The sequence below is a fragment of the Palaemon carinicauda genome, chromosome 39, assembly GCF_036898095.1.
Source record: "Palaemon carinicauda isolate YSFRI2023 chromosome 39, ASM3689809v2, whole genome shotgun sequence".
Classification (NCBI taxonomy): Eukaryota; Metazoa; Arthropoda; class Malacostraca; order Decapoda; family Palaemonidae; genus Palaemon; species Palaemon carinicauda.
Genome location: NC_090763.1, coordinates 36011923 through 36039039, shown reverse-complemented (window position 1 = coordinate 36039039; position 27117 = coordinate 36011923). Strand labels below are relative to the sequence as shown.

At 40.8% G+C, this 27117-nt stretch overlaps 1 protein-coding gene across 1 annotated transcript in view; it reads left to right on the top strand.

The window, feature by feature from the left end:
- The window catches only part of LOC137631359 (uncharacterized), a 467812-nt gene that overhangs the window by 359404 nt on the left and 81291 nt on the right, over positions 1-27117 (top strand). Inside the window, 4 exon segments of the mRNA XM_068363133.1 lie at positions 5301-5341; positions 5624-5814; positions 11755-11961; positions 24732-25067. Coding sequence (XP_068219234.1) covers positions 5301-5341; positions 5624-5814; positions 11755-11961; positions 24732-25067 — 775 coding nt within the window.

Genomic DNA, 27117 nt, shown 5'->3' with positions numbered 1-27117 from the left:
GGAATACTTTTAAAACAGACCAATACATGTTCAGCAATGCTTTCTCTCTCTCTCTCTCTCTCTCTCTCTCTCTCTCTCTCTCTCTCTCTCTCTCTCTCTCTCTCTCTCTCATTTTATATAATTCTCTTATAGTTTCTTCCTACTATTTTATTATCTCTTGTAATTTATATCTCTGCTTCTCTTATAGCTTTTCTGCCTACTCTCTCTCTCTCTCTCTCTCTCTCTCTCTCTCTCTCTCTCTCTCTCTCTCTCTCTCTCTCTCAGAAGAAGAAGAAGAAAAATATTGTAACAAAAGGTTTGAGTCTCTCTCTCTCTCTCTCTCTCTCTCTCTCTCTCTCTCTCTCCTCTCTCCTCTCTCTCTCTCTCATTTTATATACGTCCCTTATAGTTTCCTCCTACTATTTTATTATCTCTTGTAATTTATAAGTCTGCCTCTCTTATAGCTTATCTGCCCTCTCTCTCTCTCTCTCTCTCTCTCTCTCTCTCTCTCTCTCTCTCTCTCTCTCTCTCTTCTCTCTCTCTCTCTCTCTCTCTCTCTCTCTCTCTCTCATTTTATATACGTCTCTCATAGTTTCTTCTTACTATTTTATTATTTCTCTCTCTCTCTCTCTCTCCTCTCTCTCTCTCTCTCTCTCTCTCTCTCTCTCTCTCTCTCTCTCTCTCTCTCTTTTTTTTTGCCCGTGAAATTCAGCAAAATGTGTTGCTATTGCATTTTTAAAATCGCAAGGTTATCTGTATAGATTTCCTCGCATAGCCGCCCCATTAAAAAAAGAAAAAAAAAAAGCTGTTGTCATTAAAGGTTGTTTTTGCAGATCCCGGGCAAACTAATGGTTAAATCACAATGGATTAACAGTTGGCATTTTTCTTCTGCACAGCCGAATGGCAACGCTATGTTGCATAGATACCGTAGGCGAGGGTCTGCTGCAGAATACATTTATTTTAGTTTTAATTACATTATTTTTAGTTTTAATTACATAATTTTTGGTATCAAATGCATTATTTTTATTGTTAATATATTTTTTTAGTTTCAATTACATTATTTTTAGTTTTAATTGCATTATTTTTATTTTTAATTACATTAAATTTAGAGTTGTAATTACTTTATCTTTAGTTTAATTTACATTATTTTTAGTTTTAATTACATTATTTTTAGTTTTGACTACATTATATTTTTGTTTTAATTACATTATTTTTAGTTTTAATTACATTATTTTTAAATTTTTAATTTAATCATTGGCAAATTTTGAAATAGAAATAGGTTTCCTTTTAGAGCTCAAAGGGAAATGGGGAAAATCTCACTTGCTTTTTTTACGGTTGTGCTACACTTAAAAATTTGCCGAAAAAAAAACGCAACATTTATTTCAGGATTCTTGCCGTTTTAAAAACGGATATATTGACATTAAGGAGTGATATTAACGGTCACCAACCTGTGAAAGATAATAACAAAGTATGGTAAAATTTCGGTCGCCTGTATTTTACTGAAATACGGCCAAGCGTGGTCTACCCTTGAATCTGCACTCTTTGGTGTAGATGCAACAATTCCTCCTCTACTTAAGCTAGGTGGCTCAGTCACTCACTGTCCAAAGGAAAAGGCAACCCTTTTGGCTGGTGTTTTTGACAGTAAACAGAGTATTGAAAAACTTGAACTTCCTCATTCCTGTTTTCCTGAGGCTAAACTAACTAGTTTAGCTTTGTGATCTCGTGAAATTAAAGCTTTGTTGATGGACCTTGATGCCTATGGAGATGTAGACCCAAATGGTATTTTTCCTTTGTTTTTTATAAAGACTGCAGATTTCTTAGCTCCAAAGTTATCTGATATTTTGAACCAAGTTAGCAAGAAGAGGAGCTTTTAGCACTTGTTGGAGAATTGGTAATGTTACTCCACTATGTAAATGTGTTTTTGGTAGCTCAAGTCCAACTGATTACCGCCCAATTTCCATAACTGCCGTATTAGCCAAAGTTTTTGAACGTCTTCTGGCAAAACGTCTTAATAGGTTTGCTGAAGGTAATCATCTATTCCCTAGTTTGCAATTTGGTTTTCGTTAAGGCCTTGGAGCATGTGATGCCCTTCTTACATACAATCTCCAATGCTGTACAGAAATCCCTTGATTGTGGTCAGGAAGTTCGTATGATTGGCCTTGATTTTAGTGCTGCCTTTGATCGTGTTAATCATGAGGCCCTTGTTTTCAAACTCAAACAGTTGGGAGTGGGTGAGTCGTTTCTTAGCATTATTATTGATTTTTTAAGTTAAATAATAGATCTCAAAGAGTTGTTAATGGGCACCCTAGTGAGTGTAGGAATGTGATATCCGGTGTTCCACAGGGTAGTGTTCTCGGCCCATTACTTTTCATACTATATACACATGACATGTGGTTTGGCCTAGAAAAAAAGCTTGTTGCATATGCAGATGATGCATACTCTTTGCATCAATTCCATCCCCTGAATGTAGATGTGGGGTTGCTGAATCCCGTACTAGAGATCTAGCTAAAATAAGTGCATGGTGCAAATTTTGGGGTTATGAAGTTGAATCCTAACAAAACTCAAAGTATGATTGTAATTAGGTCAAGGACAGTGGCTCCTCAACATCCGGATCTCAGTATTGGTAATGTTTCTTTAACTTTGTATGACTTTTTTAAAATTTTAGGTGTGATTCTCGACAGCAAATTTACTTTTGAGAAACACATTAGGTCTGTGTCCTCTTCTATTGCTCAAAAAATTGGCTTATAGAGAAAGTTTTTCAAGATTTCCGGTGATCAATCTATTCTGAAGAAGTTTTTTAATTCTTTCATTCTACCTTGTTTTGAGTATTGTTCTCCTGTCTGGTGTTCAGCTGCTGATTCTCATCTTAATTTGTTGGACAGAAACTTGCGGTCTATTAAATTTCTTATTCCTGATCTAGATATTAATCTTTGGCACCGTCGTTCAATTAGTTCATTATGCATGTTGCATAAGATTTTTCATAATTCTGACCATCCTTTACATTCAGATCTTCCTGGACAATTCCATCCTGTTCGTAATACTAGACAGGCAGTTATGGGGTCCTTTGACTGGCCAGACAGTACTACATTGGATCCTTCTCTCTGGTTACGGTTCTTTCCCTTTGCCTACACAGACACCGAATAGTCTGGCCTATTCTTTACATATTCTCCTCTGTCCTCATACACCTGACAACACTGAGATTACCAAACAATTCTTCTTCACCGAAGGGGTTAACTATGGCAATGTAATTGTTCAGTGGCTACTTTCCTCTTAGTAAGGGTAGAAGAGACTCTTTAGCTATGGTAAGCAGCTCTTCTAGAAGGACACTCCAAAATCAAACCATTGTTCTCTAGTCTTGGGTAGTGCCATAGCCTCTGTACCATGGTCTTCCACTGTCTTGGGTTAGAGATCTCTTGCTTGAGGGTACACTCAGGCACACTGTTCTATCTAGTTTCTCTTCCTCTTGTTTTGTTAAAGTATTTATAGTTTATATAGGAAATATTCATTTTAATGTTATTATTCTTGAAATATTTTATTTTTCTTTGTTTCCATTCCTCACTGGGCTATTTTCCCTGTTGGGGCCCCTGGGCTTATAGCATCCTACTTTTCCAACTAGGGTTGTAGCTTAGCATTTAATGATAATAATAATAATAATAATAATAATAATAATAATAATAATAATAATAATAATAATAATAATAACAACCAGGCCTTCTCCATCATGAGGCTCAATACTACTCAGTATTCTAGAAGTTTTATTCCAGCTGTGACCAAATTGTGGAATGACTTTCCTAATCGGGTAGCTGAATCAGTAGAACTTCAAAAGTTCAAAGTTGCAGCAAATGTTTTTTTTTGTTGAACAGGTGGACATAAATCTTTTTATAGTTTTTATAAAATCAAAATCAAACCATTGTTCTCTAGTCTTGGGTAGTGCCATAGCCTCTTTAATATGGTCTTCCACTGTGTTGGGTTAGAGTTCTCTTGCTTGAGGGTACACTCGGCACACTATTCTATCTAATTTCTTTTCCTCTTGTTTTGTTAAAGTTTTATAGTTTATATAGGAAATAGTTATTTTAATGTTGTTACTCATCTTAAAATATTTTAGTTTTCCTTGTTTCCTTACCTTACTGGGCTGTTTTCCCTGTTGGGGCCCCCTGTGTTTATAGCGTCGTGCCTTTCCAACTGGGGTTGTGGCAAAGCAAGTTATGATAATAGTAATAATAATATATCTGTTTTGACGTTGTTACTGTTTTTAGAATGATTTATTGTTAATTTGTTCTCATCATTTATTTATTTCCTTATTTCATTTCCTAACTGGGCTATTTTTCCCTATTGGAGACCTTGGGCTTATAGCATGTTGTTCACCCAACTAGGGTTGTAGCTTGGCTGATAATAATAAGCGCAGTAGATTTTTTTACGGAGAATTTCTAATTATAATTAGGTTTTTTTTTTTTTTTTTTTACACTGTAACCTAAGGGGAACGTCCCTGCATAGCAATCTGTTGGACGGAAGTTCGAGACATGCTCAAGCCTTATATTTTCTTATTGTATGTGCAGCTTCACTATCCTTCTGAGCTGGGGATTTGGGGCAGCTTATAGGTCTACCCAGGTGAATCATCAGCAGCCATTGCCTGGCCCTTCCTGGTTCTAGCTTAAGGGAGAGAAGGATTAAGTGCTGATCATTTGTATATAAGGAAAGTCTTTAGGATATTATCCTGTCCTTTGCCCCTGCCCTTCATAAGCGACCTTTAAACTGCCTTTTCGGAGTGATAAATGATATTTTGTATACATATGTATGTATGTACACACGTACATATATATATATATATATATATATATATATATATATATATATATATATATATATATATATATATATATATATATACACACACACATGCTGTATATATATTTTATACACATATATAAGCATATATAAACTCTATTCTTGTTATATTGCATAGTTATTATTTGATATTCTGTTTCCTTTATCTTCAAAGGCAAATCATTAGGAAACATTTCAAATTGTTTTACTAATGAATCTGTGTTGAAAACTCGTGTCTCTTTGAAGCCAGACATTGAGTGGATATTTTTCCTTGGATCAATGGATTTGTTCATTGAATATGGTGTTGCAAACATTTTGGTCATCGGCTCCTTTTCTGTCTTAGGTAAAGCACAATATGTGTGGTAAGGTCATGGTAACGGGAACACAGTGTTGAATAATGTTATGACTCGTTTTTCTCTGGTTGTTTGATTCCTTACACAATTAATCTAGTCAGGTTATAATTAGCAATATAATCTTTTGTCATCTATATTTTGTAGTGTCTTATAGATATAGCAAAAATTGTACCTGAAAATTTAAGGTTCATTTTTTATTTATGTAACTTATTCCAGCTTCTATATTTATACAAAAAATACTCTCCATCTTTCTTGTGCCAAACATTTTTATCTATTTAAATATGTATTCCAAATACATTATTTGTCATGTTACTTTTACACCCAGCACTGTTCAACTTGATGAACAATCTTGCTGAGGTGAACATTCGAACACAAGAACAAATATTAATCTATGTAATGTTTTATAATCATTGTACTATTACCAATAACAGTAGTATTTAGTAGTAACGACCTTGCTTCATTCTCAGATCGAGGGCGCAGCGTTCCCAGACGGTGGAATCCGAGCGTCAAACGATGGAGTCCGCCCTCAGCGATTCCTCCTCCTCCAGACAGTCCCATTCCACCGACGACGACAAGGGGACTTACCACCACCATCATCATCTCACGCATCATCACCCTCACCTCATGCATTGCCCTCCTCCACAGTCTGCTAGATCAGGTGAGGATTAGTGCCGAAACGGTTTGTCTAGGGCGATCACATGTGAGGAAAAGTTAGCTTTACTGGTGACATTTTTTTTTTCACATCCCAAGTCTTGTTCATCTCAAGAATAAGTGGGATTAGATATTGAAATCATATGTCAGCATTGGCTAAATATGTCTGTATATAGTTTAGGGGTTGATTTAATTTTGTGTGGAGCATTTTACTGGCCTTGGAGATTTTTTGTCGGATTTTGGGAGTCCCAGACTAAAGCTTATCTTGCTACTCATCAATCGAGATGGAAGGAGTTGATCTTAGTTGATGAGACAATTTCTGTACTAAATCAAAGTCGTTGCGTGTCGTCTGAAGGAATTTCACAAACTTTACTTAATCTCAATTTGAAGATGATCTCTGATCATAGCTAATGCTCTGTTCTATTAATGAGCAATTTGTATAGGTCATAATCTTTTAGAAAAAGAAAAATATTCCCTTTAGAAATTTGAAGAAAAATAAAATGATGTAAAGGAATGTTATAACCTTCTCAATCTCTTAGACAATTGGTTTGAAATGAGTTTTTTTTTTTTTTTTTTTTCATGTATGAAGTTCAATTTCTTGTTATACCTGATAAGGATATGAGGTTTTTCTACCCCTGTCCCTACAAATATAAAGAGTTATTTTCTGTAAAAAAGATTGTTACTTCCTCTAAAGTTGATAAAGGAAGATATGATCTTGCCCAAAACCACTAAGAGATTTGAAACAAAACCAATTCCACTTGACTTTTTTTCCCATCATTCTAGCCATGGAATCAATAGTCCATTCAGTTGTAATTGACTTTTGCATAAAACATGGCTTTGGGGAAAAATTCTTCTCCTAATTGCATTATTTGCCGTCATTGCATTTTAACGAGTGAATAAAAATAATTTGTTCTTTAATTCGTGTGCATATTCAATGTATTGAAAAACCAAAGAGACCTCTCATAAATGAAAAACCAAAGAGACCTCTCATATATTCAGTCTAATGCTGTGACTCTTGATGTCTTGTTTCCAATTCTAAATTTATTTTATGATTAATTCTTGCATTATGATAATGATGGTAACTTGTAGAAGCATAGGAATTGAAAGCCAATCAATGCTAAAAAGGATGATGTATACAAAGTGCATAGTCAAAATACTTTTATGGGGATACTAAAAGAGAGGGATACACAAAATAGGAGACGTGGAGTTTGGAGGTTCTGAAAAAGGAGGGCACACAAGATAGTAGATATAGGAGTTTGCGGATACTGGAAGAGAGGAAGGCAAAATAGTAGACATGGGAGCTTGGGGATGCTGAAAGAGATGGGCACACAAAATATGAAACATGGGAGTTTGTGGATATTAAAATATAAGGACACACAAAATGGAAGACAAGGGAGTTTGGGGATACTGAAAAAGAGGGACAAAGGAAATAGAAGACATGGGACCTTGGGAATACAGAAGGAGAGGGACACAAAATAGGAGACATTGGAGTTTGGGGATACTTAGAAAGAGGGACACACAAAATAAGGGAAATGGAGTTTAGAGATACTAAAAAAAATAGGGACACAAAATGGGAGGTTGGGGGATACTGAAAAAGCAGGACACATGGAATAGAAGACATGGGAGTTTAAGGATACTGAAAAAAGGAGGGACACATAAAATGGGAGTTTGGTGATTCTGAAAGAGAGGGACATAAAATAGGAGACGGGAATTTGGTGATACTGAAAGAGAGGGACACAAAATAGGAGACTGGAGTTTGGTGATACTGAAAGAGAGGGACACAAAATAAGAGACAGGGGAATTTGGGAATAATGAAAAAGGGAGACATGTAAAATATGAGATGGGGGTTTGGGTATACTGAAAGAGAGGGACACAAAATAGGAGACAGGATTTTGGCTATACTGAAAGAGAGGGACACAAAATAAGAGACAGGGGAATTTTGGAATACTGAAAGAGAGGGACACAAAATAGGAGACTGGAAGATTGAAAAAAATGAAACGACAGAGGCAAAACACATATCATCAGGAGACACCAGAGGTCTCCTAGTTTGTGAAAAATTTGTAACCCAAAATTTTAATGTTTTGATAATAGTTTCTTAAGGATAACTTGAAGTCATCCAAAGATAGAAATATGATATAGTTAATATATCTAAGGGATGGAGGATTCATTATGAGAATAATTACTTGGAGGCAGAATGGGTGTGGTGGCTACTTACAAGAACCTATGGTGTTTTTGTGGGTTATATTAATGTTGCCTGTTACTGTTGTTATTGTATTATCATTAATCATGTGTTTAATTATATGGTAATAAATGAGATATTTTGTAGATGGGAAAGTATTTGATATAATTTATTCATTCTCGTTTATTTTCAATGTTGCAAAAAGTACAATATTTGTGTAAACAGGTCATATATATGCACTTGGAGAATTCTCTTGTGATTATGTTTATAATTTGTGGACCCTAATTTATTTAAGCTCAACATTTCATTTATAAAAGGATAGAAAAAATAGAGAAAAAAAGCAGTTAATGTGTGAACTATAATCCTTTAAAAGCAAACAAATAGAATGATAAACGACACAAAAAACTATTCCGCAAACAACAACTATAAAATATAAAGAAATGCAAAGCAAAATGGGGACTTTTTTAATGGAGAAGCTTAGTAAACTACAGAAAAAATAAATTGATGATGACTGTTGTTAACCTACCTCAATCATCCTTAATCAAGCAAATATTCTAAGCAGAACTAGCGAGAAATCATCCACATGCAACTTGTATACACTACATTTGTAAAATGAAACCTAAGTTCTCACATCATGCTCATGTTTGAAACCAAAGATTCATAAATGTAAATTGATTGCTCAGTAGAAGCCATGATTTTAAAGACAAGACTAAAATGGAACTCAGTAGAAGCCAGGATTTTAAAGACAAAACTAAAATGGAATTTATATACTGCTAGCACCTGATCAGGAGTAGATATGAATATAAGCTGCCAAGGGTATGGCGTTTAACAGCACAAGGCCGCCCATGCCATCTGTGTCAAAATTTAAATATCAAATACATAACTACTGCTGCTCCCTCCGGTCGCCTTGGATGACCGTGGAGGTACCAGCAGTAGGGGATTCAGCTTGTGAAGCTTCATCTGTGGTGGATAACGGGGAAGGGTGGGCTGTGGCACCCTAGCAGTACCAGCCGAACTCGGTTGAGTCCCTCGTCAGGTTGGGAGGAGCATAGAGAGGAAAGGCCCCATTTTTTTCATTTGTTTGATTGTCAGCTACCCCTCAAAATTGGGGGAAGTGCCTTGATATGTAGATAGATAACTACTGTATTTAGTTCATAAGGTTTACCAAAGTAAATAGATCGCTATATAAAGAAAAATAACTATTAGACAATATAGCATATGGAGGGATATAAAAGCAAGGACTAGTTTAAATAGAAATCTACTCCTGTTCAAGTGGCACTTACTGAATAGTTATTCAGTCTTTTAATGTGGTTTCGATCATAAGCAGTTATCTACATTTATAACACCACATATCTCTAATTGCACCAAATAGATCATTATGTGACGATTAAATGAAAAATTACTGATATATCGTTGTCAAATACACTATTAAGACATCTGAAGCATTGTAACTCCTTGTGCAAAGCTTTCAGATTACAATTATTCCAATTTTCTTTACATAACAGAAGCTTAAATGGCAAAGTTCATAATTGCTCATTGGACATCTAGCTTAGTTTGTTTTGATTAAAAAAATTAGTTACGTATGTACATTTAAGGTTATCTTGAGATAATAAGAGGCCCAAAATTCATATAAATTTTCATTGTTCTATTATTTTGATATTTTGAACTACAGTATTGCATTAGAGATGAGTAATATTTGGAGGTTCAAAATGTAGTTTGGCCACTGCATTTTGAGAGTGAAACTCCTATTCATTGTTTTTAAATATTATTTGCCACATTCACTAGTTAACATCTGATGCATAGGTCACCTTTAAAGATATTTATTTGAATATGCTTAGTTGCCTTCCTGTGTGTTAAAATGCTGGAAAACATTAAATTTTCTCCTCATAAAGATAGTAATTTCAGAAAAAATTTTCCATATGAGTAACTTTTCAGTAACTGTATATTTTTGTTAAGCATGAATTGTTTATCTGGGAAATATAGATGGAAGTCTGCAGACAATAAATGTATAGAGTGAGAACGTTTTTTTTTAATTGTATATTGGATACTTAGAAATTCTGTATTTAATCACAATATCCGAGAGAATGATGTGCTATTGAAAATAGGCTTATCTAAGTTTGGGACACTTCTTCAAATTACAGCCATGCATTAATTTATTCCACCATCAAGATCAGAGTTAATTTAGCATTCATATAATACCGTATTATTAGAATTTTAACTTTTATTTAAGAACATTTGAAGAACTATTTTGTATTGTAGTGAGCCTTAACACGCTCATTGCTTACTTACATTTATTGAATCTTGTGATTTCTATCCTTTGAGTACATTTAAAGGATTATGATTATATTACTTAATTCAGAACCAGTTCTTGGTAGTGCGAGAAAAAATGTATGCAGTAGGCTACTCTCTTAAACAGTATTCTTCAGGAAGTATTTCAATAAACCTTAAGTGTGTGTATGTATATATGGCCCATACGTAGTTATAGTTGTCGTGAAATTATTGACGAATATATTGATGCATTAGCTAGTAATGTAAATATCCTAGAAGCACTTCATAGATTCATGACTAGAAGTTACTTTTGATATATGTATGACAAATTACATTTCCTTTCTGCATCCCTCCAGCAATGACCTGATTGGTTATGATATTGGAGTCCTGTACAGAATGGTTTTCTAAGTAGATTACAAAAAACGGAAGTATCTTTTTATCCTCAGAAACATGAATTGAAAATTGAATAATTTTCGTGCTTTAGGTTAAATAATCCCTAGTTTTACTTTTATCCACTAGAAGTAAGGACACTTAACTTGTAAGATAAACAGTTGCTCTCTGTAAATAACAATTTAGATCTCTTACACAGGATGTTGTGTCCCCTCTTACTCTCCCATACGATGATGATTCAGCACTCCTAACATTCTCCCCTCCCTCTACGCCCCCCCCCAAAAAAAAAAAAAAATATGCAATTCCATTTAACACCCCTTTTCCTTTATATTCCTCCATGACCACTCCCTGTTCCTTCAATACTATCCAATTGGCAAGTTGGAAAGTTTAGGTAATTATATAGATGCATGTTTGCATGAAGCGACAGTTCATCTTAACTGTGAAAAGAAACTGTCTTTAAAGAAAACACCTTTGTCATTTCAGCGACAGAGCGTGCACGCATATGTTTACCAGTTTTTTGGTAAAAGCTTCTAGTATGCATATTTATTTTGCCTTCATTCTCTACACAAGTGATGATTAGGGTTTGTAGCTGGTGAAGCCACTTGTCCCAAAGAATGATATAGATTTAGAGGATTAGATCAAAAGTGGTCCAGAGACAGACCATGAAGCCCGACAGACCCTCAAGGAAGATGCTGTAATCAACACTTGAACGTTATCACTAATTTTGGTTGTTTAAATTTCCCCTCTCTATTATCCAGTCCCAGCATTACACATTAAATCCCTATTTTAAGATATGCAGAGTCTATGCTAGATATGGGCTTTACAAATGCATAATTCAGCACACAAAGTATATGCACATCTGTATGTGAAAATCATCTACTGTATGTAATCTATGGTTGACAGTAACAACTGAATACCTTTTGATAAATTCTTATTGTGTCTGTGCTCTTGAATTTTTTTTTATATTCTTCTGTCATTTACTTTTAAGACATTTATTTCTGAAATTGTGAGGATGTTCCCATTCATATCATATGATTTACTGTAATTTTACACACAACGTTTGTTAAGAATTACGCAATGCCTTCAATGATGACTTTAATTTCTCAACAGGGACAACCGCAAGCATAACATCGTACGACAGTGCGGACAAGCGCTCGACTATTACTACCCCGAGCAACGTGGTGTCTCCCTTGATGTCACCGAATTATGCCACGGCCAACATCGCTTATTCATTACCCGTCCCACCAGTCACATGTGAGCCATCTGTATCCCCAGCCTCTGATCACATCATCTCTGCTGCCTCCCTTACTGCACCAGGTGTGAACCTCATCCAAACACGCCCCGCTTCCTCTGTGCACAGTAGTCCACCTGTCCTTACTCTCATCCATAATTTTTTTTTTTTTTACAAATTGCTTTGTATAGCTTAAAAGATTTAAATTGCATTTTTCAATATTAATCTTACCCGATAATCATGTAGCTGTCAACTCTGTTGCCGACAGAAATCTACGGTCGGGATACGCCAGCGATCGCTATACAGGTGGGGGTGAACACAACAGCGCCATCTGTGGTCAGGTACTCCAGTACTTCTTGTCAACACCACCTCAATTTTTCCTCTGTCGTGCCTCCGGCTAGACCTACATGGATACGCTGTTGATTCTGGAGTTATTGCTCACGATTTGGTGATGTATTTGCTCTAGAGTTTAGCCTTCGCTATTCAGGAAGCTTTATCATTAGCTTAGCAAGTTTTTGGAATTAATTTGATTTAATTTTTGATTTAATTTTGGTGACGAAGAGAGTATGAACTCTCTTTCACTTTTAATGGCCGACCCTTCCCTTAGACGGAAGTGTTGGCGTCGAAGAGAGTATAGACTCTCTTTCTTAATTTTGCTTAACAAAAGTTATAGATTTATTTTATATCTCTCCGCCTTTTATAGGCCTCTTCGATTAACTTCCTTTTATTATAAACTTATTAAAATTAATTTTTATATTTGTTTATATTCGACCTTTCCTAATAGTAGGCGGTCTTTTCTTGGAACCGAAGTTAATTAACATTGAGCCCGTCATTTCGTTTTTACCTGTTAACATATTATGCTATTTTAATGTTTTTGAAAGAATTTCTTTGATAGTCTCGTACTGTTTTCAAAGTTGAACTAACGTTTTGTTTTGTCTCTGCAGTTGTTGACGTTCAGAACGTTCAACTTGCGCTCTATCGTTACGATAGAGAGAGAGTATTCACGGTGTCACGTTGCAGTAAGAGTAAACCGATTCTAGCGTTTTGTTCATTCTTTCTTAGCTTAAATGGTTTTAATTCTAATAAAGGAACTTTTTATTTGGGAAATCTTTCAGTTTTTTTCCTTTAACAATAATATGTTTTAACGATATATATAATTGGGCTCATCTCTCAGGTTCTAAGTCAAGAGAGAGAGAGAGAGAGATAGAGACGGAGGGAGAGAGAGGAGGATAAACGTTTCGTTCAAGCGGGTAACGTTGTTATCGTTTTTGCTCTTCTCCCTAGTCTCTTTAGGGGAAGAAGGTAAACGTTTCTAGAGTTTTATTCTTGTTCCCAGGCTTTATGCGGTGAGAGATTTTAAACGTAGTTTATTTGATCTAGTGTTTAGTCTCTTTTCCAGCCACTGAATTATTTATCTTTCATTATGTTTTTCTGTTACATGGTAATGCTGTTTTCGCAATTACTAACTTTTAATGAAGGATAGAATTGCGTGTTTCAGGTACAAACCACTTAAAGTTTCGAGTTCAGTGAAATAAGTGCAAACAGAAAATCAAAAGTGATAAAGTGATAAGCGCAAAGTGTTACAGTGTTGCGTTCGAGGGTTCGTCTGTTCGTGCCAGTTGTTCGCCTAGTCTGGGACCTCTTACAAGCTCCCAAGCCAGGGGAGAAGTAACGTCGAAGGACTTATGGGTTCATCAGGCCTTGATCGACGAACAGACGTTTCCCTCCGTGGTTTCGGGTGTAACCAACTCACGTAGCCGACGTGATCACCCCACCCACACAAAGACGAGAGAGCCCATTTATTCCTCGTCTGCGGAAGAGGTTTCTCGCAGAAACCATGGACCAAATCTTGCAGCTTTTAAGTGCAAGTCGGTCCCTTCCGCGCAAGTCCAACTCCTAGGTGGAGCCATTAGCACTGGGTCAGTTCGGACTTGCTGCAGTACGACAACTGCACACCTCCCAGAGAGGCAAGGTGGTACCGCAACAGGCAGTAACTCCGTCTGTTGCCGCACCAGCTGTTTTAGACCCTCAGTCTCAACGGACAGTAGCTCCGTTTGTTGTTGTCTTTCTTAGACTCTAGTGGTCTATGCTGCAGACAATGCAGTCTCAGCTTGCGGTGTTGATGCAGGAGTTTCAGGCAGAGAAGGTTAGCACACCTCCTCCTGCGAGCGCTCCTCCACCTCTGCGCAGTCCACCCTGCCAGACGTATGATGTTGAGGCTCCTCCTGCCTCCATGCGTGAGCTGCCGCATTGGGAGTTGCCAGGTACCAGCGCTATGCAGCAACCTCCACTTTCCTTGAGGCAGGAGCCTCTTGCTATGCGGCAACCTCCTCAACCCTTGAGGCAGGAGCCTCAACTCTTGAGGCAAGAGCCTCAACTCTTGAGGCAAGAACCTCAACTCTTGAGGCAAGAACCTCAACTCTTGAGGCAAGAGCCTCAACTCTTGAGGCAAGAGCCTCAACTCACCTCCTCTTCCCTTGAGGCAGGAGCCTCATGCGTTGCGGCAACCTCCTCAACCCTTGAGGCAGGAGCCTCAACTCTTGAGGCAAGAGCCTCAACTCTTGAGGCAAGAACCTCAACTCTTGAGGCAAGAGCCTCAACTCTTGAGGCAAGAACCTCAACTCTTGAGGCAAGAGCCTCAACTCTTGAGGCAAGAGCCTCAACTCTTGAGGCAAGAACCTCAACTCTTGAGGCAAGAGCCTCAACTCACCTCCTCTTCCCTTGAGGCAGGAGCCTCATGCGTTGCGGCAACCTCCTCCATCCTTGAGGCAGCAGCCTCATGCGTTGCAGCAACCTCCACCATCCTTGAGGCAGCAGCCTCAGGCTATGCGGCATCCTCCTCAACCCATGAGGCAGGAGCCTCATGCTATGAGGAGCCTCATGCTATGCGGCATCCTCCTCAACCCATGAGGCAGGGACCTCATGCTATGAGGAGCCTCATGCTATGCGGCATCCTCCTCAACCCATGAGGCAGCAGCCTCATGCTATGCGGCAACCTCCTCTACCCATGAGGCAGGAGCCTCATGCTATGCGGCATCCTCCTCAACCCATGAGGCAGGAGCCTCATGCTATGCGGCATCCTCCTCAACCCATGAGGCAGGAGTCTCATGCTATGAGGAGCCTCATGCTATGCGGCATCCTCCTCAAACCATGAGGCAGGAGCCTCATGCTATGCGGCAACCGCCTCAACCCATGAGGCAGGAGCCTCATACTATGCGGCATCCTCCTCAACGCATGCGGCATGAACCTCATCCCTTGCAGCATGAGCCTCATCCCATGCAGCATGAGCCTCATACCATGCAGCATGAGCCTCATCCCATGCAGCATGAGCCTCTTCCCATGCAGCATAAGCCGCACGCCATGCAACATGCTCTGCTTACCTTACAGCATGCTCTACATACAGCATGCTCTGCATACAGTATGCTCTGCATACCTTACCGCATGCTCCTCAGTCACACATCTTTGGTTGTTGCCAACTCACTAGACTGTCAAGCAGTTTCATAACGTTGCCTTCTAGTCTGCTGCTTTTGCACCAGTGAAACCCTCACTGAGAGAACTTAGCTTTTCTCGGATATGGTTCCTGTAGATGAGAAAGTGCTATTCTCCCTCCTTCTGATATTCCCTTGAGGACTCTGTCATTTGGAGAGGAGCCTTTAGCTGCTTAGCCTCCTATGGACTTTTATTTAAGCATAACATGCTTCCAGGGAGGGTAATGGTTCCACTTCAGTCGCTAACCCCGTCTGTTACCACACCTGCTCCCATAGACCTTGAGCTTTGTTGCAAGACATGCAGTCCAAGCTTAGTCCTTGTTAGAGGATTTTTTTGTTTACGGAGTCAGTGTGTCACTGGGAAGACGTTCAACAACCAGCAGAAGTGACTTGTTGTGACGCAGTGCGGCAACCTCAGCAACCCGATAAGGAGTTGTCTGTACGACCCAGACAGTCTAGACAGCTTCGGGTTGTCGCTGTACTTCCTCGCTTCCCCATGGTTGACAGTTCACAGACTGTGCAGCAGTACCATGATCTTGTGTCCGGCTCCGTCAGACGACTGGCTTTTAAGAGCTCCCACAAGTCGTCGCTGTCTGGAGATTCTCAGATGGACTATGGATCTGACCAAGGAACTGGGCCTCCTGGTCAATTTTGAGGAGTCCCAGCTCGTCCCATCCCAGACCATTGTCTACCTGGGTATGGATCTTCAGAGTCGAGCTTTTCGGGCTTTTCCGTCGGCCCCAAGGATCTACTAAGCCCTAGAATGTATCCAGAGCATGCTGAGAAGGAACCGATGCTCAGTCAGGTAGTGGATGAGTCTAACAGGGACACTTTCATCGCTGGCCCTGTTCATCGAGTTAGGGAGACGCCACCTCCTCCCCCTTCAGTATCATCTAGCGGCTCACTGGATAAAGGACATGACGCTAGAGACGGTCTCAGTTCCTGTTTCCGAAGAGAGGAGGTCTACTCTCACGTGGTGAAAGAACAGCTTTCTTCTCAAGGAAGTCTACCTTTGGCTGTTCAGAAACCCGACCGCCGTCTCTTCTCTGACGCATCAGACACGGGCTGGGGTGCGACTTTGGACGGACAGGAATGCTCGGGAACATGGAATCAGGAGCTAAGGACACTTCACATCTATTGCAAGGAGCTGTTGGCGGTTCATCTGGCCTTGATAAACTTCAAGTCCCTCCAGCTTAACAAGGTGGTGGAGGTGGACTCTGACAACACCACAGCCTTGGCTTACATCTCCAAGCAGGGAGGGACTCATTCGTGGAAGTTGTTCTAGATCGCAAGGGACCTCCTCATCTGGTCAAAAGATCGAAAGCTCACGCTGGTAACGAGGTTCATTCAGGGCGATATGAATGTCATGGCAGATCGCCTTAGCCGGAAGGGTCAGGTCATCCCCACAGAGTGGACCCTTCACAAGAATGTTTGCAGCAGACTTTGGGCCCTGTGGGGTCAGCCAACCATAGATCTGTTCGCTACCTCGATAACCTAGAGGCTCCCGTTGTATTGTTCTCCGATTCCAGACCCAGCAGCAGTTCACGTGGATGCTTTTCTGCTGGATTGGTCCCATCTCGACCTGTATGCATTCCCGCCGTTCAAGATTGTCAACAGGGTACTTCAGAAGTTCGCCTCTCGCAAAGGGACACAGCTGACGTTGGTTGGCTCCGCTCTGGCCCGCGAGAGAATGGTTCATAGAGGTACTGCAATGGCTGGTCGACATTCCCAGGACTCTTCCTCTAGGAGTGGACCTTCTACGTCTACCTCACGTAAAGAAGGTACACCCAAACCTCCACGCTCTTCGTCTGACTGCCTTCAGACTTTCGAAAGACTCTCAAGGGCTAGGGGCTTTTCGAAGGAGGCAGCCAGAGCGATTGCCAGAGCAAGGAGGACATCCACTCTCAGAGTCTATCAGTCTAAAGGGGAAGTCTTCCAAAGCTGGTACAAGGCCAATGCAGTTTCCTCAACCAGTACCACTGTAACCCAGATTGCTGACTTCCTGTTACATCTAAGGAACGTAAGATCCCTTTCAGCTCCTACGATTAAGGGTTACAGAAGTATGTTGGCAGCGGTTTTCCGCCACACAGGCTTGGATCTTTCCACCAACAAAGATCTACAGGACCTCCTTAGGTCTTTTGAGACCTCAAAGGAACGTCGGTTGTCCACTCCAGGCTGGAATGTAGACGTGGTCCTAAGGTTCCTTATGTCATCAAGATTTGAACCTCTCCAATCAGCCTCTTTTAAGGACCTCACATTAAAAACTCTTTTCCTCGTGTGCTTGACAACAGCTAAAAGAGTAAGTGAGATCCACGCCTTCAGCAGGAACATAGTTTTCACATCTGAAACGGCTACATGTTCCTTGCAACTCGGTTTTTTGCTAAACGAGCTTCCTTCACGTCCTTGGCCTAAGTCGTTCGAGATCCCAAGCCTGTCCAACTTGGTGGGGGACGAACTGGAGAGAGTACTTTGCCCAGTTAGAGCTCTTAGGTACTATCTAAAAAGGTCATAACCTTTACGAGGACAATCAGAAGCCTTATGGTGTGATATCAAGAAGCCTTCTCTTCCAAGGTCTAAGAACTCAGTTTCTTACCTATTCAGGCTCCTGATTAGGGAAGCACATTCTCATCTGAAGGAAGAAGACCTTGCTTTGCTGAAGGTAAGGACACATGAAGTGAGAGCTGTGGCTACTTCAGTGGCCTTCAAACAGAACCGTTCTCTGCAGAGTGTTATGGATGCAACCTATTGGAGAAGCAAGTCAGTGTTCGCATCATTCTATCTCAAAGATGTCCAGTCTCTTTACGAGAACTGCTACACCCTGGGACCATTCGTAGCAACGAATGCAGTAGTAGGCGGGGGCTCAGCCACTACATTCCCATAATCCCATAACCCTTTTAACCTTTCTCTTGAATACTTTTTATGGGTTGTACGGTCGGCTAAGAAGCCTTCCACATCCTTGTTGATTTGGCGGGTGGTCAATTCTTTCTTGAGAAGCGCCGAGGTTAAAGGTTGTGATGAGGTCCTTTAGTATGGGTTGCAGCCCTTTATACTTCAGCACCTAAGAGTCGTTCAGCATCCTAAGAAGACCGCTACGCTCAGTAAGGAAGACGTACTTAATAAAGGCAGAGTAATGGTTCAAGTCGTCTTCCTTACCAGGTACTTATTTATTTTATGTTATTTTTGAATAACTAATAAAATAAAATACGGGATACTTAGCTTCTTTGTTAACATGTATGCTGGTCTCCACCCACCACCCTGGGTGTGAATCAGCTACATGATTATCGGGTAAGATTAATATTGAAAAATGTTATTTTCATTAGTAAAATAAATTTTTGAATATACTTACCCGATAATCATGATTTAATTGACCCACCCTTCCTCCCCATAGAGAACCAGTGGACCGAGGAAAAAATTGAGGTGGTGTTGACAAGAAGTACTGGAGTACCTGACCACAGATGGCGCTGTTGTGTTCACCCCCACCTGTATAGCGATCGCTGGCGTATCCCGACCGTAGATTTCTGTCGGCAACAGAGTTGACAGCTACATGATTATCGGGTAAGTATATTCAAAAATTTATTTTACTAATGAAAATAACATTTTATTCCATTCAGATATTTATATACGTGAATCATCAGAATTCAAGAAATGAAACATTTTAATCCTTTGAATGAAAAAAATAGAACAGCCAGTGCCATCTGTACAGGAATCAATCAATTTAAACTTTGAATTTTATCTGTATGTAGTCTCCATAGATATAAGAATTAAATCATTCTGCATTCATAAAAGTGACTGCCACTTTCACAGTAAGAGAATATCTCCAGAAAATCAGGGTTTAGCACCTATGAAGTCAGTAAAATCATTTTAAGATGTATCAGTTTCTGTTGGTCAATGGATTCATTTAATTTTGCGATGGATGAAGAGTACAGTAGTTAGAATAAATGCCTTTAATAGTTCTGTGTTAAGTACCCTGTCATGTATGGTAAAGTAGAGCTTGTATTATGGGACATTCAAAGGAAAGATAAGGAGTAACAGGTTTTTTGCACAAGAATCTTTTAAGACCTTTTAGCACCTGTAATTCACTGCTGACTCAGATGTGTCGAACGATTTAGGACTCGAGTAATTTCTTCTAATACTGTAGCTTTCTATTTCTGCCTATCTAAGTTTACTTGTTATATTGTAGAGCCAGAAGAGGGTGTAAGTTTAAAGATGCGTAAACCTACATAAGAGAAAGTTGTGATTTTACTTCATTTTCTGCCATATCATTTTATCAAAATTTTTAAGAAATTCTTAATGATTAAAATGCTAATCTTCAAGTTATTCTCAAACAGTGCTGTATCACTTGAAGATCTATACCTTATGATAATCTCGTTAGGCAGATTTCTTGTTGCCTGTTGGTAATATGTGATGAAAATTTAGCAATTTTCTTTTGTGAAGATAATTATCTATATCTAAAAGAAATTAGACATTTATTTAGAAATAAATCTGGCACAATTTCTAATTTTTATACAAAAAAAAAACCAAGCTTGCATTAAGATAATAGAAAGCAATATTCCCCATTTCGTCCACCATTTTTTGAAAAAAAACCCTTTCTAAAAGAATATGATGCTGTAAACTCTTTTTTTTTTTTATTCAAAATATATGCAAAACATAATTAAGAATGCAACCCTTCCCTCCCAAGTATAATTAGTATCCATCCTATTATAATTATTGTAATTACTCAGCAATGACTTAGGTTAAGGGAAAAAAAAGGATTTTGACGAAGGAAAAATCTATTTCTGGGCGAGAGACCTGTGCCGCCCAGTAAAATGCTCCTTTAACATCATTTCTAAGGTAAAAACTTGCTATGAATTTACCAGAGAAAAAATAGTCTAGGAATGCTAGGTTGAACCCAGCTCGCTCACCTAATAAGGTGTCGGTATAATTAACTGGGGCGTGATAATTAATCACAACCAGAGGCCTCGTACCATTTAGATATCTCCTCTCAATATCCCTGTACAGCGAGGTGCCTTTCAAGACCTAGCACCGTCTACTACCAACAGTCCAACCCACGCTAGTGACGTCACTCCTTATAGCACCCAAGATTGGGGCCCAAGAAGGGAGGTGAGGGTGGGTTCACTGGGCGGCACAGGTCTCTCGCCCAGAAATAGATTTTTCCTTCATCAAAATCCCTTTTCTGGGCTCAGACCTGTGCCGCCCAGTGAAATAGTGCCAGAGAATAAGGACCCAAACTTGACACAATACCTGAGGGAAGTAATAAATACAAAATAATACCAAACATGATTGTAATATCAGTAAAGGATATACAGGGTATCCCGAGGGTAAGTACTCTCAATATTAATAGTGAATAGTTAAATATAATAATGGCAAAAAATCCCATACTAGGGATGGCAAAAAGACAGGCAGATAATGCAGATCAAATAAATAACATCAGGATAAATAACAAAAGCAGCTCGTGGAGAGTAAGACTAGATACAGGTATAAAATAAAAACAATTCGTAGTAATTGAGATCCTAACGAGTTATCAAATAATACACCATAAGGGTGTAGTCAAGAAAAACAAAACCAAAACTAGATAATAACAATAAGTAAGGCAGGTAGGAGGGAAAGAGCAAGACATTGTGATTAAGACTCAGTACCTTCAGGAGGAACCACATTCCCAGCTGCTACTGTAGCAAATTTTAGAGCTTCCAAAGGTTTTAGGTAGTGGCGTTTAAAAACTTTAGGGGACTTCCAGCCTGTATATTTTGTGAGTTCATCAAATTTCATGTGGTGGAAGAAATTAATTGAAGTAGCAACAGCCCGAATGTCATGGACATGGGGAAATGATTCAGGATTAGCCTGTTTATTAAAATAAAGGATTTTTTGCCTGATTCCTTTAAGGGTAATGGTTCCTCCATTTTCTCTAACAAATAAGGGCCCTGTGTTTGTAATGGAAGTTCTATTTAACTGGATACAAGGATGGATCCCGAGGAAGTGGAACAATCTTCCAGGGAGACCACCTGTTCTGAGGGTCCTCATTTTTAGCAAGGAAAACTTTGTTAGGGGAGAGAAGGACTTCTCCCGAAGAAAGGAATTCAATATGACCTGAGTCTCTACACAAGGCAGGAAGTTCTGAAATTCTGGAGCCAGAAGCGAGGCTCAGTAGGAACAATGTCTTCCTTAACAGTGCCATGTAATTGCAGGATTCATTAAGAGTGTCAGAGGCCAGCTTCAGGACATCATTCAAGAACCAGGAAACCGCACTAGGGCGAGTCGATGGTTTTAATCTGGCACAAGCTCTCGGGATGGACGAGAAGTATGAATCCGTAATATGAAAGATCTTTTTCAAAGCTGATTTTATCGTAATGATGGTGTTGGCTACTAGGCCTGATTCAAGGAGAGTTCTGAAGAAGGTCACAGTTAGATTCATCGTTATCTTTTCAACCTTTGAGTCCTTTAAAAACTTTGCAAGTTTCTTAACAGCTGAGTCATATTGACGGAGGGTGGATTCCCTTTTATCCGATTCCAAGAATAGGGTATTTAGAGGGTCAATATTTGCACCCTTTTGAGCTGCAAACTTCATGAAGTCCATAAAGTTAGGGCACTCTGAATTCTTGAGGAAGCTAACACATTGCGAGTTTGTACTACTTGTGTTAGTATAGGATGGGGAATCTGCCGAGGGCAGAGGCCCACTTCCAGTAACAGAGGAAACCAATTGCTCTTGGGCCAGTTGGGGGTTACCAGAGCTACTCGGCCTCTGAAAGACCTGAGTTTGTCCAATACTTTCAACAGGAGATTTATCGGAGGGAACAGATAAATCCTCTTCCAAACGTTGCAATCTAACGACATTGCGTCTGTGGCATGAGCCCGAGGGTCCATGCTGGGGGCCACGTAACATTGTAGTTTGTGGTTGGATTCCGTCGCAAACAATTCCACCTGAAGACCCAGGACCTGAGATAAGATCCATTTGAATGACTGTTGGTCTAGGGACCATTCCGACTCCAGCGGAGTTGTCCTCGAAAGTGTGTCCGCCACTACATTCCGCACTCTCACAAGGTGGACTGCTGACAGATGCCACTTGTTTGAAGTTGCCAAGGAGAATATTGCTAACATGACGTGGTTTATGTGGGCTGACTTGGAGCCTCCTCTGTTTATGCAGTGGACTATGACTGCGCTGTCTAGAACCAGCCGGATGTGAAGGTTCCTGGCTGGTTTCAGTCGTTTTAGAGTAAGGAATACTGCCATGGCCTCTAGGACATTGATGTGAAATTGTCGGAATACCGTCGACCATAGTCCCTGAACTTTCTTGTGCTGGGAGTATCCTCCCCACCCTGTTAAGGAGGCGTCTGTGTGAATGATGAGTCCTGGGGCCGGATATTGCAAGGGGACTGACTTCGATAGGCTCTTGACTTTCGTCCATGGTTGAAGACTTTCTCTCAGGATTGGGGGAAGTCGAGCTCTTTTGTCTCGACCCTTCTTGTTTGCCCTGGAGCGCCATACTCTGTTTATGTCCTTTAGTTTGGACTTTAGGACAATGTCTGTTACGGAGGCAAACTGTAAGGAGCCTAGAATTCTTTCCTGATTCCTCCTGGACGACAACTTGTCCCTGAGAAACCGTTTCGTGTTCTTTGCTATTTCCGTCCTCTTGGCTTTGGGGAGGCATAGCGTATGGGAGCGTAGGTCCCATTGTAATCCCAGCCATTGAAACTTGGTCTCTGGGACCAGGCGGGATTTGTCTAGGTTGACCTGAAACCCTAACTGTCGAAGGAAGGTGAGAACCTTGTTCGTTGCCGTGAGGCAGTTCCTGACGTTGTCTGCCCAGACGAGTCAGTCGTCCAGATAAGCCACTATTTGAATCCCTTGGATTCGAAATTCTTGAATTACCTTCTCTGCTAGTTTGGTGAAGATCCTGGGCGCTATGTTGAGTCCAAATGGCATCACTTTGAACGCATAGGCCTGTTTGCCTAGTTTGAAGCCTTGGAAAGGACGAATGTGCCTTGCTATTGGAACGTTATAGTAGGCATCAGTAAGATCTATAGAGGTGGTGACGGCCCCACGGGGAAGTAAGGTCCTTACCTGAGAGACGGTTAGCATGTGGAACTTGACGCAACGAATGAAGGAGTTCAGACAGGACAGGTCTAGGATTACTCTTCGCTTGTCTGAGCCTTTCTTTGGCACGCTGAACAAGCGACCTTGAAATTTTAAGCGATGGACTCTTTGGATTGCGTTCTTCTGCAATAGGTCTTCTGCAAACGATCTCAGTTCCTCCGTTGGAAGTTGGTAAAAACTGGTCGGTGGGGGGGCTCTTTTATCCAGCTCCACCCCAGACCTTTGGAAATTATGCTGGAAGCCCAATTGTTGAACTTCCAACGGGCTCGAAAGACGTAAAGTCTCCCTCCTACCTGGAGATTTTCAATGGGCTGAGGATGGCTTGCCGCCTCTGCCTCCGCGGAATGCCTTACCTCGGTTGAAACCCTTTCCGCCACCTCTGTTGCGAAAGGCACCTCTGGAAGGAACCTTGGGACTCGTAGGTGTGGTTAAAGGCAGGGGAGGTAGCATAAGATGACGATGCTACCTGTGCCTGAGGGACCAACACGTACTGATGTTGAGGTTGTCCCTTCGAAGTAGAAGGTTGGGGTTGTGCAAGCTGAAGAGGCTGTCTATTCTGGGAGGAATGGAAGAGCCTCAACCTCTTCCTGCCTCGGGCAGAGGCGCCAGCTGGTTCGAACTTCCGCTTGGGGACTAGGCCCCATCTAACTTTGAGGCTCTGGTTGACCCGAGCTGCCTCGCTGAGCACAGAGTTTACTAAGTCCTCCGGGAAGAGATCTGGGCCCCAGACCGGGGCTTTGATGAGCCTATTAGGCTCATGCCTGATGGTAGCCTCGGCTAACACGTGTCTCCGGCAACGGAACCTAGCGTTGAGGAACTCAAACGCATCAACTAGTAAGGTCTGTAGGAGGGATTTGGTAAGAACTTTGAAGAGGGATTCCTCCTCATAGGTATTGGCGGTCATCTCGGCCAAAGTGGCTGAATTGATAGATCTGCTCAGCCTGCACCAGGCCTCGAATTCAAGGCGGATTAGTGATTCCGGGAGCTTGGGGAGGTGTTCGCTGAACTGTGTGGAAGCACAGTCAGCACTCAGTTTGCCTGCCGTGAAGGTGGCCGGGGCGTTACGCCAGCACTCATGGTCACCTGGATAGAGGAGGGAAGTCAAGTCTGTCTCCCGGAGCTGAGGCAGAGGCTCCTCTTCCTTGGCGGACTGGTAAGCAATATCCATGATCTTAGTGACGCATGGAGTAGGGTTTTGTTCATCAACCACAAACATGGTATAAGAACTCTTGTGGGGCGTGAGCATTGTGTTTACACAGTCCCACTCGTTTAATGCCCAGACCAAGGTAGACTGGGCCTGTTCCTTGGGATAGATGACCATCTCCCTAGGGACTTTATCCAAGCGGATCAGAGCCTCTTCGGTCAGACGGGCGAAGCCGGGGAAGGGGAATTGGAGTCCCGGCGGGTAGAACTCATAGTCCTCGACAGGCCGGGGGCCAAAACCCTCGATGGTGAGCATGCTATCTGTAAAGGGAGAATGCAGAGCCATCTTCCAGGGGTTGTTTTTGGTGAATGGCGGGAGCTTGGAAGCGTCGGGGATGGGATATTGCTGCTGTTGTGGCAGCCCCGAATGCATGAGGCCTTGCACCAGGCTCTCATTGTTGGAGATCCTCTCGGTGAGGGACGACATCATGGACCCGATCTGGGAAAGAAGTTCCCCAGAAAAGGCTTTCGGGTCGAAGGTTTCCGCCGGGGCGGGAACGGGTGCCGGCGGGGATACCGGACCCTGAGGGGCCAAAGATACGGCGGCGGAGTCTTGGGGGACTCTAGCGGATGAAGTCTTGACCGACTTCGGGGGCTTCGAAGACTTACGAGTCCTGAACAAAGGCTTACGGTGAGCCGTAACCTTCTGGGTAACTGGAAATATAATTGATATGGTATAAAATATAATGAGTAGGAAAGCATGCGAATAAGATAGAAAGCGAAGGACGCAAGCGAGAGGCAGGGAGAGCCAAACCTTCCAGCGCGGAAAGGACCGAGCTGGCAGGGGGGGCAACATAACACAAAGTCGGTGAGGTGCCAACATAAAAATATAAAAAACAAACTGCCTCGCGAGAGTCCCACTCTAACTACTAGTCATAAATAGAATGTAATGTATCGTTTATGAAAACGTAATAACGTGGAAACATAAAAAACTAGCAGCGCCCGAAGGCGAGCAGGCATGCCAACCTAACACGAACTGTGATACTGTAGTACCATGGTACCGTAGTACCATAACAACTGTATCGTAATTAACAGGATAATGAAATACCATAACAAAATAAAATAACACGGGGTGCGAACCGCGAATTACCCAGAAAGGCTCAAAACGAAAAACAATCAGTATGGAGGACTAATTGTAAAGCGTTAAGAACGAGAGAGAGAGGAGGTAGCCAGCCGCCATGGCGGTCCCGAAACGGAGCCGCGAACAGCGAAAACTAAAAACTGTGATAAAATAACAACTAAGGGCAAGGCTACCTCCAAAAACTCAAAACTCACAGATCCGGCACTCAACCTTGACGGAGCGACAGTAGATTCCGACATCATGATACAAATCCTGGGCATATCCGGGAAAAAGCACTCTCCGAAAAAAGTGAACCGCCCAATGCAAGTGCTATTAAAGGAGTGTTGTCACTAGCGTGGGTTGGACTGTTGTTAGTAGACGGTGCTAGGTCTTGAACGGCACCTCGCTGTACAGGGATATTGAGAGGAGATATCTAAATGGTACGAGGCCTCTGGTTGTGATTAATTATCACGCCCCAGTTAATTATACCGACACCTTATTAGGTGAGCGAAGTGGGTTCAACCTAGCATTCCTAGACTATTTTTTCTCTGGTAAATTCATAGCAAGTTTTAACCTTAGAAATGATGTTAAAGGAGCATTTCACTGGGCGGCACAGGTCTGAGCCCAGAAAATATGTTTATAACAGAAATAACTTGCCAATATGTATATAGGAATTTGATCTGCCAAAAAATGAAAGTTTTAAAGAAGTGAAATATTTAAGCAGATTTTTTTCCTTTCCATTTTGATAGGTAATTACAGTGAACAAACTTTTAAAAACTGTAATTGTATACTGTGTTTACTTCACAAAAGGTTGTGTTTATTTTAATTTGATTTGGTATTTAAATAATTACATGTGGATATCAAGTACCCAGTTGAACTAAATATATTCACACACTCATCCCTTATATAAATTTATGGGGTGCAGATATCTATGGTTATCTTCGGATGCGTCCCTGATTATACAGGATATCTTCGGATAGTCGTTCCGGGGGTTAGAACCCCGTGATACCTGACGGTAATTCTCTTGTAATATCACTCGCAGAAATATTATACTGTAGGAAGCTGCCAAAGGAAACTTCCATCAGGACGACATGGCTCGAGCCCAAAAATAGATTTTTCCTACGTTAACATCCGTTTTTTGCTTGCATTTAAAAAAGAGGAATATCAAATTTGAATAATTGAATAAAATTAATATCTAATATCTCATTGAGTGATATCTATAGAATTTTGATGATCTTTAGATATTATTTGTTTATGCAAAGTAAATTCTTATCTCCTTGAAACAATTGGTAAAAATAGACCCAGTTGTACAAGAGAACTCTGGCTACTTGATTTCACTGTAATCGTTGGAGTAACTTAATAGCCCATTCATCCCAAAATATTTTAATTTCATAGAGAAAAAA